The following is a 16,072-nucleotide window of genomic DNA, read 5'->3' on the forward strand; positions in this document are numbered from 1 at the left end:
TTATTATGAGTTGCTATGGGGTTGTAAGTATGAATATGTTCACAAATTCAGACTGTATGTATAAACAAAGCAGAATCAAAGGCTCCATCCACATCAGCTCTTAAGTTTGAAATTACACTGTGTGCTCACAGCTCCCCCAAATAGTATTCACATTAAGTAGAAATGACAGAATTGTTCTCGTTTTAACTAGCACTTTAAGTAAAGCATTACAGTATTATACATATCTCAAGTTCCTTTTTAAAAACATATTTTCAAAGGTTCTCATTTGAAAACTGAGCTTTTAAAAAATTTCTAAAGTATCTTATCAGACGGAGTTACTGACAGAAGTAAGACAATTAAATTTGACACTGGTAATCCCTTTTAAGTTGCCCAGTCCAATATGCTTCCCACATTCTTCTCATGATTCTGTAACTGCTAAATATTTAAATTATATCACATCTAGTTTTAGTTTTTAAAAAGGAACCTTCTTACGCTACCTCTTAGATTCAATCCAAGTTCATAGAACTTAGTCTTCAAATAGAACTTCATGATCAATGAATTAAGAAACAAACATCAGAACAGTTTAGCCAGACTTTAATAGGGAAAGGTGGGGGGAGTCCTTTGGCAATGTATAAAAAGATAACTGATATAGTACAAATCATTATTGACCTACTTTTATTAAATACTAAAATGTAATAAGGCAATGATTCTTTTAAGACACTTAATATTAGTTAATAAATGCATAATTGGCCCCACTCTTGACTCCAGCAATCTTTCTTTTCTACAAGTTTTTTCTTTCTAGAGCATCAAGTTATTTTAATTAAATAAAACAGTGATCTTTCCTCTCCCCCCTGAAAAAAAAAAAGAGAAAGTTCTGGTTGCTACAAAGTTGTTTGTTACTTACAACTTCTAACTCCTAAAACTTCGTCTAAAGTAAAAGACACTGAATACTACCTCTAAGATTTTTTCTCCCAAAATGTTTGTGCTGTCTTTTCTCTTCAATCCATTTTTGGAATGATTCAGCTGAAAGTCTGACTACTGAGGAGTAGTACAGATATGACTGAACATTGAACCTGCCAATGAATCAGAGGAGTGATTTCTAGCAGCATCTCTAGGAAAACTGCAGCCACAGCCACCTGGACCTCCTTCAGCTGCAACAAAGCCTCTCCACCCCCGACTGCCACTGTCAACCTATTACCTTCTCCTAGCCAAAATCTGAGATGTTATTTCCACAGGTCTTAGCTCACAAACTGGAGTCCAACTTAAAAATAAAAAGGTTGCATTACTAGCACCAGAATCATCAGCATCACTGATCACTGAGTAAGGTGACCAGTAAATGACTCTTGTATTAGTCAATGCTCGTCTTGCTGCCCTTTCCATGAAAGTCAGCGACAGACCCCGAGGAACCGCCCAGACTGAATAAGAGGAAGGCAAGCCAGCAAGGCATGGGGTGGAGCATGACAACTCAGGGGAGGACTGTCTCCCCACTTGCTCTCCACTCTGCTTAACTTACTTACTTAATTCATCTTTTCACTCAATCTGCCTTCTGCCATTCCTACCCTTCTCCCCTTCTCTCCATCACTTTTCTCACTTCCACACGTTCCCTTCTTTCATGATCATTCATTTACTTCATTCTTCTCTGCTTTCTCTTCCTTAAACGCTCATCCTTTGAGCCAACAAAATAGCTCACTCGGATAGTGCACTGCCTTGGCATTTGCACAACTCACGTTCCAGCCTGGCCCCCACCACACTGAAGGAAGTTTCAGTGCTGTGTGGTCTTTCACTCTGTATCTACCTCTCTTCAAAAAAAACCTTACACACACACCACATACACTTTCTCACTGAGCAGGGAGGTAGCTCAGTGGTAAAGCACATGCTTCACAAGCATGAGGTCCTGAGTTCAATCCCCAGTACCATACAAGCAGGCAAGCAAACAAACAAAAAACCTACCAAAGAAACTTCTGCCTTAGAAAAATGGGCACATTTACATCAGGCCAGAACACATGAACAGTCACTGTCAGCAAGGCACCACATAAGCCATGCAACATACTTTTGAATCCATCCTCATTTCTTCAGTGCCTCTCCTCTTCTCGTGAGATTGTAAGGACATGTTGACTATTTATAAACCGAAGGCACAGGAATGTTTGATGCTAGGCCCAGAGTCCCTAAGAAGAGAATTCAGACCTACTGATATCCAGTCTGAATTTCCCCCCACCCCCAGCCCCAGTAACATTAAACCAGTAACATCCGATTGGAGGCAAGAAGAGAAAGCAATGAGTTAGCAGTAACATCATTGCTTCCAGCACGGAAGGCACAGAGAACCTGGTTTCCTTATTCACTATGAGCTAGTCTTCAGAGGGCAGGAGGTAGTGGAGACACACACATTTTCTTTGAATATAAATCACAATATGGATTTCCAATTCTTTAATAATGGCTACTTCACACAAATCAAGCCTGACTACATTTTAAAGTCACTCCACTTTGGTAATACTGTAGCCCAGAGATATCTGTGAGGTCAGAAATTGTTCTAACACATATACTTAATGATTATATCTGTGATTACAAACTGCATAGAATCACTGCTTTATGAAAAGAACACTTACACTGGCAAACAATGTAATGCGTTCTCTCCATGTTGTCCATCTGTAATTTAGCTTCATTAACACTAAGAACATCAGATTTTGAGAATTCTCAAGGAGAAAAAATTGCCTTCTCTAAAAGTAAATTAAGGAACTTCATTTTTATGTTGTTAGACTTTCTGTAATGTCCTGAATTTAAAAAAAAAAAAAGTTCCTAAGTTTTCTTCCTTCCTAATTTGTGGCAAAATGTCAAACTAGGTTAAGTTTAAGGTGCCTAGTCAGATGACAGCTCCTCTTCTAGCTGATCCACAAGGTGAAGTGTGTGACAGTGGGCTACGCCACAGCTCACAAGCCCAGCCCACCCTGTCACTGGACAGTCTGTAGACCAGTTGGACTAAGCTATGGCCACACTCCACATAGCTCCTATCAACCATGTAGGAATTCATGGGGCTGATTCTGATGGAATTAAATCTAAGAACTTTCTACTAATACAAAGTTCTACTCTGCCAATAATCCAGAGTATCTCCTCTGATCAAATTATTTCAGGATCTGATTTATAATCAGCTGTGCCAACAAGTATGATATTCTAATCATCCTTCAAGCTGGCAAAATAACTTTTAGTGGTTCCCAAACTACTGACATCAAAAACCTTAGGGTCTTGATAAAAACAAATCACAATGGGATCTATTTTTGTGCTCCAATTCTAAAAGAATCTGGAAAATTTGCTCAAGCACTAGATGTTAAAAGACGTAAAAAGAGTTGTAACAATTATAGTTATCAAGTGTGCATAGCATGAAATAGCATGATGCCTGGAATTTTCTTAAAGACACTTCAAGTATCTTTAAAGAGGGACTAGGGGGCGGGAGTTAGTTTATGCGGTAGAGTGTATACTTTACCACACATAGGGACCCAAGTTCAAGTCCCTGGTCACCACATGGGAGAACCTGCCCAGGGGAAGCCTTATGAGTGGAAGGGCAGTATTATGATGTCTCTCCTTTTCTTTCTCCCTCTCTCTCACACTCTACCTAGAGAAAAAGTTCACTAGGAGCAGTCATGCAAGTGTAAAGCCCCAGCAAAAACTCTGGTGGCAAAAATAATAATTTAAAATAAATTAAAAGAAAAAAAAGGGAAATGTAGTAAAATGTAGATTAATTACTTGATATAGACAAAGACCACCATCAGACTATTGAGTATTTTCACTATTGTATAATTCTTAACCTCTTCATTAAAAATAAAAAATGTTTGCTAATACCTCAGTATCCGGTCTTAAAAGACGGAGACAAGAAATGTATTCTCAGCAGCTTCTTAACAACAGTAGTCTAGTTATAGAGCTGGGCAGACAATTCTTTCACACGAGGACATTCGATATGATTACGCATGTCCTCCCAACAGTGTAAGTCTTCAGTTCTCATTTTCTAGCTAGCCCCTTACTTTCAACAAAGTTTATAAACTCCCATGGCATAGCCACTAGTTCAGTTTAAAGAGAGCTGGGTTCTTCGCTTCTAATTGGCCTGTCTTACACCTTCCTATCTGTCCCTGATTGAGCTGCAAAAGACAGTGGAAAACTGTACTGACCGCCCCTCCCTTACATTTCCCATGTCTCTACATAGGACACAGTGTCTTCTTAAAGTCCACCACCACTATTTTCACATGTCACTATCTGCCCTTCATGGTGTCCCCCTTTTCTATTTGGCTTGATATCAAAATGAGAAAAAAAAGAAGATAATATATATCACTTGGTAAAATGAGACAAGTGCCCTAGCACAATAAATGCAAGGTACTCAGATATTCAAACCAGCACTGAATGAAAGAAGTCAGTATTTTTTTTACCTTCAAGATTAAAAAAATAAAAATCAACTGTCTTAAATGACATTCATAAAAAGAAGATATGCACATTAACCCCACCAAAACTTTTACTACAATCAGATGTTAACAATCTTAATCCAAATCATCCATGAAAGTTGTCGAGTAAGGCTCTCTAGAAAACATATTTGCTTTCTCAAAAATGTTTTTGCAAAACCATTTCGAGGTAGAAGGAAAAAAAGTTTTAAAAGAAACACTTTGCTACATTGTAACTAAGTTTACAGGAAGTATTTAGCTTATGAATTCTGGTCCATTTCATTTCCTACCATCATAAGCTAGTATCTAGGTTTTCACTTTATAGCCTAGTACTTTTTGCTTCCAGAATGCCCAGTAAAGCTAAAAAGTTTTCATTTAAAGTGATTAAAAAAATATCCCATAAAATCTCAAACTATCTTCAATTTGAGTTTTGGCAAGGGAGTTTAGCATATACACACGATGCAAACATTACATTTCACAAACACACAGGAGAGAAACAAATTCTCCAGAAAGTTCACTGCTTTCCTTCTTTCCACTCAGTTTGAAACGTGCAGCTTCCTTACAATCTACAAAAAATTTTAGACATGATTGTCACAGAAACATTTTAAAACAGAGATGAAATGCAAAAAGGCACACACAGATTGTCAACAGTTACACCACTTACATCACATTGCTTTAGAAACAGAACCTTTTTCTGCTCTTGTAAACAACTTTTTTTTCTCACACATTTAAAGTGAGGTTAGTGCTGACATTAAATTATTGCTATTCTCACAGTTTGAGTGTTTCCACTGTGTATGAGGTACATTTTCTCCATCCATACAGCCCTATCGTTCTTACTCACTTGAGAATAAGATTCAGTTTGTAGGCTACAACAAATCAATAATGATTTCATCAATACCAGAATGATAGCAAATAACATTATAAAACATCGGGTGTTTTTTTTAAACGTCTTTCTGTTGGGGTCCAAAATTTTAACATATTCTTCATTACATGGATATACCACTTAGCTCCTTCAGGAAGAAAAAAAAAATTACTCTGAAAATGAATAATTTCTTCCTGAATACTTCATCTGAGATTATTTCTTCACATGTATCCTCTGATAGTTTGTTGTTTTTAATTCACTGGATTCAGCAGTCACCAAGAATCACCTTTCCTTTGATGGTCTGTCGTAACGGTCTCTTACGCTTTTTGCAAGCTGCTTGATAAATATGCTGTAAATCTTCCCACAGTATGTATGCACAGTCTTTTGTAGTTCCAGTTCTAGAGGCATCAATAAGGAACGGATGTTGTCATCTTCAAAAGAACACTAGGGGGAGAAAATTAAAAATGTGGTATATATATCTGTGTGTGTACATATATTTACATTTGTTTATATTTCAGTCAGTTTCATATTGGCAACCTCCATTTAAAGTTTCACAAAAATGTATGTGTTCTCCACAGGGAAGCAATTACAGACAACAGACCTTCCACCTTCTGAACCCCATAATGACCCTGGGTCCTTACTCCCAGAAGAGTTAAAGAATAGGAAAGCTATCAGGGGAGGGGATGGGATACAGAGTTCTGGTGGTGGGGAATGTGTGGAGTTGTACCCCTCTTATCATATGGTCTTACCAGTGCTTCCATTTCATAAATAAATTTAAAAAAAAATATGTGTTCAACAAATATTTGCAGTGAATTAAGTAGACGTATGTGTTCATTGAAGAAGAGGGAGAAAGCCATAGGAAACATTTAGAGGAATAATGGAAAATTTGCAAAGAGGCCACAGAGCAGAGCATTGGAAGGGCAGAGAAGACCAAAAATGCCAATTGGTGTGAGAAGACACCCGAGATTCTGAAAGTAACTGAAACTCATGAAAATTGGGCTATTTATTTAAAAGAAGGGCCTTACTATGCTCCCCTTGCGCAGCCACTGATAACGGTGCTCAGGGTGGACTACAGAGTGTTAAAAGACATGGAGGAGAGAAAAGCAAAATGGGAGCATAATTCAGTGTTTCCTGAAGAACACCCTTTAACTAGACGAAAGCATCCCAAGAACAAATTCATTTGAGAGTTATACAATATTTGCTTTCTGTGAAGGTTCATACTGGCATATGAAAAGCATTTTTAAAAAATGACACAAAATTCATCTTTTGAATATTGTTTGGTCCAACAATCTATTTTTGACTGAGTCCCATCTTATTGTAAACTATATTAGTATCCTAAGGGATATATTTTGGGAATACTGTAGTAGTGGCTAGATATGGCTAACATTTTTTTACCAGGTATACTTAGAGGTTAAGTATATTCAATTAATTTGGGGTCTTTTTTGGGTTTTGTTTGTTTGGGGGGAGGGGTGTTAGAAAGATGGGCAAAACTTGAAAATAGAACATTTTATGGGAAAGCTTGAATTTGATGGAAAATGCAAGATTCTGAAGGAAACTGGGTGTCTGACACCATGGACTATCCTGAGATTCAATACCATGATGCTGAGGGAGAGAGTAAAAAACACTCAAATCATAATTAATGAGTCTGCAAGAAGTCAAGGCCAATCTAAGGAGAATAGGATAAACTAATGATGCTACTTTCCATGGTGGATTTTTTTTTCTTTCTTTTATTTATAAAAAGGAAACATTCACAAAACCATAGGATTAGAGGGGTACAACTCCACACAGTTCCCACCACCAGATCTCCGTATCCCACCCCCTCCCCCAATAGCTTTCCTATTCTTTAACCTTCTGAGAGTATGGACCCAAGGTCATTGTGGGATGCAGAAGGTGGAAGGTCTGGCTTCTGTAATTGCTTCCCCACTGAACATGAGCATTGACAGGTCGATCCATACTCCCAGCCTATCTCTCTATTTCCTAGTGGGGTGGTGTTCTGGGAAAGTGGTACTTCAGGACACATTGGTGGGGTAATGGTGGATTTTTTTCATGTAGAGTTGCGAAGAAAGCCTAAAGCCTTGGTATTTTCTGAACAGGAAGTATTGAGCATTACACCTCAGGAAGCAAAAATTCTAATCTTATATACATACTAAACATAAGTATCTAAAATTATCTTGTGGACCACAAAAAGTGGAGGCATGCTTACTTAGGAAGACTACAATGAAAAATAGCTAGTATGTAGGTATCTAGGAAAAATAATGAAGCTTTTTTTAAAATTAATTTTTATTATTGGATAGAGACAGAGAGAAACTGAGAGAGGAGGGGAAGACAGAGGAGAGAGACAGACACCTGGAGCCCTGCTACACCACTTAAAGCTTCCCCCTGCAGGTGGGGACCAGGGGCTTGAACCTGCATCCTTGTGTACTCAACTAGGTGTGCCACCTCCTGGCTCTTTTTTTTTTTTTGTAAAAAGGGTTACACACACACATATATATCTCCTAGAATGGTTTATGTATGTATATATTCTAGGAGACATATGCATATGTTTATATATGTATGTGTACTAATAAGTGTGCATATGTATATATATTAATTTAATGAAGTTAAGTATTTCATTTTTATGAAATAAGTAACATTATTATTTATAACACAGCATCTAAAGTAGAGAAAAATCTCTGTCCTACACTGAAAACTATCAAGAGGCTAAGCACTGAGTTCAAACCCTGACTCAATATGAGAACATCATGATACAGGTGTGATTTCACTGCAACGTTTTCATTCAGAGACATGGCAGCAACAGAGCCTCCCCCTAGTCCATGGTGCCCCCAGCATGCACCCTACCTGGTGAGCTTCTTCTACATCCCAGGAAGAACATTTTTTATATCTAAGACTATAGTAACTACAATTAGATCAGTCATATTTTTAAAGAACAGATCATGTTTTTAATGATATGTCAGAAAGGCAGTGTCAACATCCAATAGATACTGAAAATCAACTCCATACAAGAAGGTACTTATAGGAGGGAAACATAAAAGACCCCCTTTCAGAGTTATGCAAATATAAGCAGGGTGTGTGAAGTAAATCAAAGCTAACACAGAAACACCAAGAAATCCAGTAATTCAGAGTGAAATACTAGAAGCAGAAAACATCTTACGGAGCAATAAAATGTTCTGTTCTCATTTTATATTTGCATGTTTAAACTTAATATTTTTTATTCACTCAGCAACTAATATTTAACAAATATGTATGAACTGTAAAAACTGATTTGCTGGCAGACTCGTTTACATTTTAAGAATGAGATGGATGGACCTTGAAAAAATCATGTTTGAGTGAAATAAGTCAGAAACAGAAGGATGGGCTACGAGCAGCAGATCGCTTTCTCTCCTCTCCTCTCCTCTCCCGGATCAACTAGGAATACCAAAGGAGACCACCCGGACCGAAACAAGACAGGACTAGAATGACCACAGAAACCCAGTAAATCACCCGTGAGTACAAACACGCGTGGCTGGTGACAGAGAGGAGAGAGGGGCCTAAGGAGAGATTAAGTGACTGCTAACAGTTCAACAGTTTGTCAGTGGAGACACCACCTCCAGTCTGCTCCACCAACAAGGGGACAGCTAAAGGGAGGAAAGGACTCCCCAGAGACTCACCAAGTACAACTCTGAGTCTCCATTGCTACTACCCTCAGAATCTGGAGCAGCAACAGGGAGGGACACCAGGGCACAGAGATCTAACCGGGAAACTCAGGAGAAGACCTATACCTCGGTGGCATAGCTGAAGGGCTGTGAAAGTCTCTTTGCATAACCACTGGATTATCTCTGCCACACCCTGCTTTATCTCTTGGTCAGGAGTCATTGATTAAGCCAAGAAGCCTATTGACAGTTTAAAAGCCCTCAGGCTACCATAGCCTACAGGGGAAAAAAAAAAAAGGCTTTTACACCACTGAACTCCAACTCAGGGATTGAAAAACCTCTTAACTTATATAAAATGGTTAAAACAACAAGAAAAAATAATGGAGACTCGAACCAGGACAAGAGTCCAGCTAAAAGTCCTCCAGAGGGCAAAGCACAAAACAACGAGTTCAACATCCAAACATTAGCTAAGGAAATAATAACAGGAGTGAGTAAAGAATTTGAAAAAATTATAATCAGAACTGCAGGAACAACGAATGAGAATATGGAAGAAAATTCTAATAATCTCATGGTTATTAGAGAGCTGAAAGCTGAAATTGCTGAGCTAAGAAGGCAACTAGCTGAACAAGCTAAAACAGTATCAGAGCAGGGCAACAAAATAGATGAACTCCAGAAAACAGTAGAGGGCAGAGATAATAGAATCAATGAGGCTGAAGACAGAATTAGCAAGATTGAGGATGAATTAGAGACAACTAAAGAAGTAAGAGATCTCAAAAAGAGATTAAGAGATGCTGAAAACAACAACAGAGTCCTATGGGATGACTTCAAAAGAAACAATATACGCATTATTGGCTTACCAGAGGAAGAAAGAGAAGGGGAGGAAGAAAGCGTTCTCCAGGCCATAATAGCTGAAAATTTCTCTAGTCTAGACAACACCAAAGACATAAAGATTCAAGAAGCCCAGAGGGTCCCAAACAGAATTAACCCAGACCTAAAGACACCAAGACATGTCATACTTAGATTGGAAAGGAATAAGGATAAAGAAAGGATCCTCAAGGCTGCAAGAGAAAAACAAAGAGTCACCTACAAAGGAAAACCCATAAGATTAGCAGCAGACTTCTCCATACAAACACTACAGGCCAGAAGAGAATGGCAAGATATCTATCGAGTGCTCAATGAGAAAGGATTTCAGCCAAGAATACTATATCCTGCTAGACTGTCATTCAGACTAGATGGAAGCATCAAAACCTTCTCAGACAAGCAACAGTTGAAGGAAGCAACCATCACCAAGCCTGCCTTGAAAGAAGTTCTGAAAGGTTTCCTATAAACAACCAGACCACCACAAATAGAACATATATCAAAACACTCTAAAACTCTACAAGAATGGCATTAAAATATCTTCAATCTTTGATATCAATAAATGTGAATGGCCTGAATTCACCTATTAAAAGACACAGAGTAGGAAGATGGATCAGAAAACACAACCCAACAATATGTTGTCTACAGGAAACTCACCTAACGCAACAAGACAAACACAGACTTAAAGTGAAAGGATGGAAAACTATCATTCAAGCCAATGGCCCACAAAAAAGGGCAGGAACAGCTATTCTCATATCTGACATGATAGACTTTAAAATACATAAGATTAAAAAAGATAGGAATGGACACTACTTAATGCTCAGAGGATCAGTCAATCAAGAGGACTTAACAATTATTAATATCTATGCACCCAATGAGAAGCCATCTAAATACATCAAACTTCTACTGAAAGAGCTACAGCAATATATTAACAGTAACACAATCATAGTAGGGGACTTCAACACCCCACTATCTCAACTTGACAGATCATCCAGGAAGAAAATCAGTAAAGACATAAGGGAGCTAAATGAAGAGATAGATAACCTAGAACTATTGGACATTTTCAGAGTCATTCAGAGCAAGTTGTGGTATATATACACAATGGAATACTACTCAGCTGTAAAAAATGGTGACTTCACCGTTTTCGGCCGATCTTGGATGGACCTTGAAAAAATCATGTTGAGTGAAATAAGTCAGAAACAGAAGGATAAATATGGGATGATCTCACTCTCAGGCCGAAGTTGAAAAACAAGATTAGAAAAGAAAACACAAGTCGAACCTGAAATGGAATTGGAGTATTACACCAAAGAAAAAGACTCTGGGGTGGGTGGGTGGGGAGAATACAGGTCCATGAAAAATGATGAATGAAATAGTGGGGGTTTTATTGTTAAATGGGAATCTGGGGAATGTTATGCATGTAAAAAAAAAAAAAAAGAAGTAGAAACGCAAAGCAGAAATTGACTGAGTTTGGAGTATGGCACCAAAGTAAGAAAGCAGAAGTATACTAGAGTTTGCAGTGAGTACCTCCCTAATACTTCCTCTCCACTTTTCCAAGCTTTGGGTCCATGATTGCTCAACAATTTGTTTGGCTTTGTATGTTAACTCTCTTTTCAGTCACCAGGTTCCAGGTGTCATCAGGATGCCGGCCAGACTTCCCTGGATTGAAGACACCACCAATGTGTCCTGGAGCTCAGCTTCCCCAGAGACCCACCCTACTAGGGAAAGAGAGAGGCAGACTGGGAGTATGGACCGACCAGTCAACGCCCATGTTCAGCGAGGAAGCAATTACAGAAGCCAGACCTTCTACCTTCTGCAACCCTCAATGACCCTGGGTCCATGCTCCCAGAGGGATAGAGAATGGGAAAGCTATCGGGGGAGGGGGTGGGATATGGAGATTGGGTGGTGGGAATTGTGTGGAGTTGTACCCCTCCTACCCTATGGTTTTGTTAAGTAATCCTTTCTTAAATAAAAAAAATAATAATAAAAAAAGAAAAAAAAAGAAACAGAAGGATGAATATGGGATGATATCACTCTCAGGCTGAAGTTGAAAAACAAGATCAGAAAAGAAAACACAAGTAGAACCTGAAATGAAATTGGCGTATCACACCAAAGTAAAAGAATCTGGGATGGGTGGGTGGGGAGAATACAGGTCCAAGAAGGATTCAGAGGACCTAGTGGGGGTTGTATTGTTATATGGGAAACTGGGGAATGTTATGCATGTACAAACTATTGTACTTACTGCTGAATGTAAAACATTAATTCCCCAATAAAAAAAATTTTTTTAAATCAGAAAAAAAAAAAAGAATGAGATGGTTTGCCTCCTTCGGAACTCACATTGTTGACTGTGTCCAATGTCTAGCAACTAAGCTGCTGCCAGAAACTTGCCCAATAAGTACACTTGTCTGAATGCAATTATTTTTTAAAATTATACTTCTCATTGAATTATACATAAGGGATGATAAAAAAACACTAAGAGCACCATAAAAGTCTGCTTAATTTCATTAGGTAGAAATACTGAAAAACATACAGTTAACACAGACCTAAAGCAAACACGTGCGCACACACGTGCACACACACACACACACACACACACACACACACAATTATGAATCTGGTGTCTAAAATCGTTCTAAAAATAATGCTTACTTTAAAAATAATCAAGTGCAGGGAGTCGGGCTGTAGTGCAGCGGGCTAAGTGCAGGTGGCGCAAAGCACAAGGACCGGCATAAGGATCCCGGTTCGAACCCCGGCTCCCTACCTGCAGGGGAGTCGCTTCACAGGCGGTGAAGCAGGTCTGCAGGTGTCTATCTTTCTCTCCTCCTCTCTGTCTTTCCCTCCTCTCTCCATATCTCTCTGTCCTATCCAACAACGACAACAACAGTAATAACTACAACAATAAAACAACAAGGGCAGCAAAAGGGAATAAATAAAATAAATATTAAAAAAAATAAAAAAATAAAAATAATCAAGTGCAATTAATTAGTTTAAAGGTACTGCCCAGCTTTTTAAAAGTATGTATTTGTAAACCAAAGAAATAATCAAGCAGAACTAGGGAGATTTAAAAATGTCCTCACAGTGAATTTTTAAATCACTCAAAACGAACAAAGAAATCATACTTTTATAGGAGTATTGTTCTGTTCTACCTTGCAAAGCCTCAAAATCCCAAAAGTACTTTTCTTCATTTTTACCGCCTCCTGACAACCCATGATAAAACATTGTTAAAATACAATATGGACTTCCACAGGCACACAAGGCCTGCTATACTAAAAGAAACGCTAAATCTCGTAATTTTTCTAGTGAGTGTTGCTATACCATGGGAAAGCTATTTGGAACCTTACCTGTCCCGTTCACAAAACAAAAAGTGAGAAAATTATGCATGAGAACTAGAGCCTGATATCCTGTCAATACTCTGCCTGCCATCATACTGGAAAAACACTGATATACAGGAAAAAAACTCAACTCTTCAGATCATCAGAGTAACAGGGCACATCCTCCTAGCTGCCTTCAGCCTTAATAACCTACTATGTTATGCATGTACAAACTATTGTATTTACTTTCGACTGTAAAACACTAATCCCCCAATAAAGAAATTTTAAGAAAGAAAGAAAGATGGTAGCAAAAATAATAATAATAATCTACTATGGGTGAGGGTTGGGTTGGGTTGGGTTGGGTTGGGTTGGGTTGGGTTGGGTTGGAAAGGAAAAACAACCATACTTTTGAGAAAACCCTTACACTGTGTTTTTCAATTCTGTGGTCAGAAGTTACTAGGTTTCCTCCTTCTATACTCCCTTTCCAATGTGACTGTTTCATTCATTTGAACTGTACCTGTTTTAGTATCTTTCAGTACCTAGAACTCTGGGTGCTTCTGTTTGATTTCTTTCTCTCTCTCTTTTTTTTAGTCTTTATTTATTGGGTAAATACAGCAAGAAATTGAGAGGGAAGGGGGTGAAAGAGAGAGACACCTGCAGCACTTCTTCACCATTTGTCAAGCTTTCCCCCAGTAGGTGGGGACTGGGGGCTCAAACTTGGATCCTTGTGCACTGTACCATGTGTACTCAACAAAGTGCACCACTGTTTGATTCTTCAAACTTATTTCAATATGAAGAATGTTAACATTCTTCAAAAGTATATATATATATATATATATATATATATATATATATATATATACACACACACACACATACATACATATATATGAGTTTGCTCAGAAGTCTGGCTGTTTTGAATTGTCAAGTACTGAATTTGGAACATTTTGGAACAACTTTGTTTTTTTTTTTCAAAATTGTTTTGACCACTCTGGTTCCTTGCAACTCTACGTCAATTTTAGTATTGTCTTGTCTCATTTCTGGATAAAGAACAGCTGACATTTTCGTAGTCATTTTCAGAGTCAGTTCTGAAACTGTCGATTAATTGGGGGTGTAATATCACTTCAATCAACTTTTCAAGACAGATTCTTAGAACCCTATCCCAAACTGCAGTCTGCAGTTCATTATAGAGGTGTGAACTGATTCTCTTCTCAGCTAGATTCTGATCACTGTGAAACCAAACTCCTGAGTGGGGAGATATTGGGTTTTCTCTGAATTTTTTTCTCAAAGCTGCCTTCCCTCAAATCTATCTCCAAATATGCAAAACAGCAGCACACAAGAATTTGAAAACTGTCATTGGGATGTGTTATTCGGAATTTTTTAAGACAGAGAGTAAAAGAGACCACAGTACTGAAGTACTGAAGCTTTCTTCAATGTGATGGGGGCCAGGACTGATCCAGGGTCACACATATGGCAAAGCAGCTTAGTGAGCTGTTTTGCTGGCCCCTGTTTTAAGATTTCATCTTACATACTTACTATTATTTTTAGTCAGAGCACTTCTTAGCTCTACCTTATGGTGATGATAGAGGTGGAACATGGCATCTCAGAGCCTCAGACATGCAAGTCTTTTGCATAACCATTATGCTATCTCCCACATTCTGAATTCAAACTCCTAATGTATAGATCAACAAATGGGCAAAACGGGAGGACTCTTTCTTACAACAGAAAGCTGAACACCAAATGCTGCTAGTGGCAATCGTACTAATGGACTTGAATAATCATCAATTTGCAACTATCACAGTGAACAACACTTTTTTTTGTTTTGCTTTGCTTTTTTTTTAATATTTTATTTTATTTATTTATTCCCTTTTGTTGCCCTTGTTGTTTTATTGTTGTAGTTATTATTGTTGTTGTTGGATAGGACAGAGAGAAATGGAGAGAGGAGGGGAAGACAGAGAGGGGGAGAGAAAGATAGACACCTGCAGACCTGCTTCACCGCCTGTGAAGCGACTCCCCTGCAGGTGGGGAGCCGGGGTTCGAACCGGGATCCTTATGCCGGTCCTTGTGCTTTGCGCCACCTGCACTTAACCCACTGCGCTACAGCCCGACTCCCTTGCTTTGCTTTTTGTTCTGTTGTCACCAGGGTTATCACTGGGGCTCAATATCAACATGACAAATTCACTGCTCCCAGTAGCTATTTCCTCCCGTTTCTCTTTTCTGATAGAGACAGGGGAAAATTTAGAGGGAAACAGGAGGTAGGGAGAAAGGAGAGATGCCTGCAACACTGCTTCACCACTTGTAAAGTTTCCCCCTGCTGGTGGGAACTGGGGGCTTGAATCCAGGTCCTTGCACACTGCAGTGTATGTGGTCTAACAGCACTAGTGAACAACTTTTTTTTTTTTTAATTTAAGAAAGGATAAATTAACAAAACCATAGGGTAGGAAGGGTACAACTCCACACAATTCCCACCACCCAATCTCCATATCCCACCCCCTCCCATGATAGCTTTCCCATTCTCTATCCCTCTGGGAGCATGGACCCAGGGTAATTGTGGGTTGCAGAAGGTGGAAGGTCTGGCTTCTGTAATTGCTTCCCCTCACATCTCCACTATAGAGCCTCTACTTCCCCCAGTCCTGGAACCCTTGCATAGGGCCCACTTTCCCGTATGCCTCTCCCAATCCATATCAAATAATATTGCATCTGCCGATCGCAACCTAATCAACACAACGATTGCCACCTCAACATGCTTCACTTCAGACTGTGTCCAGAGACTTCACGTGTAGAATGACAACCCTTCAGCTTCATTACTCGGGTGAGACCTTTCCTTTCATAGTATACTCTAATTCCATCTCAGGTGGTTCACTTTCTAACAAAGTCCCAAAACCTAGATATACACCAGTTTCTGTGAGAGAGAGCATATGTTCACACGTATCCGTAAACTACTGCAAAATATATACCTGAAAGCAGAAGTACACTAGAGTTTGCAGTGAGTACCCCCCTAACACTTCCTCTCCACTA

The 16,072-nt window shown here is 38.9% G+C and overlaps 1 protein-coding gene across 2 annotated transcripts in view; it reads right to left on the reverse strand.

Annotated features, from left to right (window-relative positions):
- Positions 1-556: 556 nt before the first annotated feature.
- GXYLT1 (glucoside xylosyltransferase 1) overlaps positions 557-16,072 on the reverse strand; it is a 53,330-nt gene continuing 37,814 nt past the window's right edge. For both annotated transcript variants that reach the window (XM_060191559.1, XM_060191558.1), the window contains one exon: positions 557-5,703. In XM_060191559.1, coding sequence (XP_060047542.1) covers positions 5,542-5,703 — 162 coding nt within the window. In that variant the 3' untranslated portion in view covers positions 557-5,541. The remainder of the gene's footprint in view (positions 5,704-16,072) is intronic.

This window comes from Erinaceus europaeus, chromosome 5, assembly GCF_950295315.1.
Source record: "Erinaceus europaeus chromosome 5, mEriEur2.1, whole genome shotgun sequence".
NCBI lineage: Eukaryota > Metazoa > Chordata > Mammalia > Eulipotyphla > Erinaceidae > Erinaceus > Erinaceus europaeus.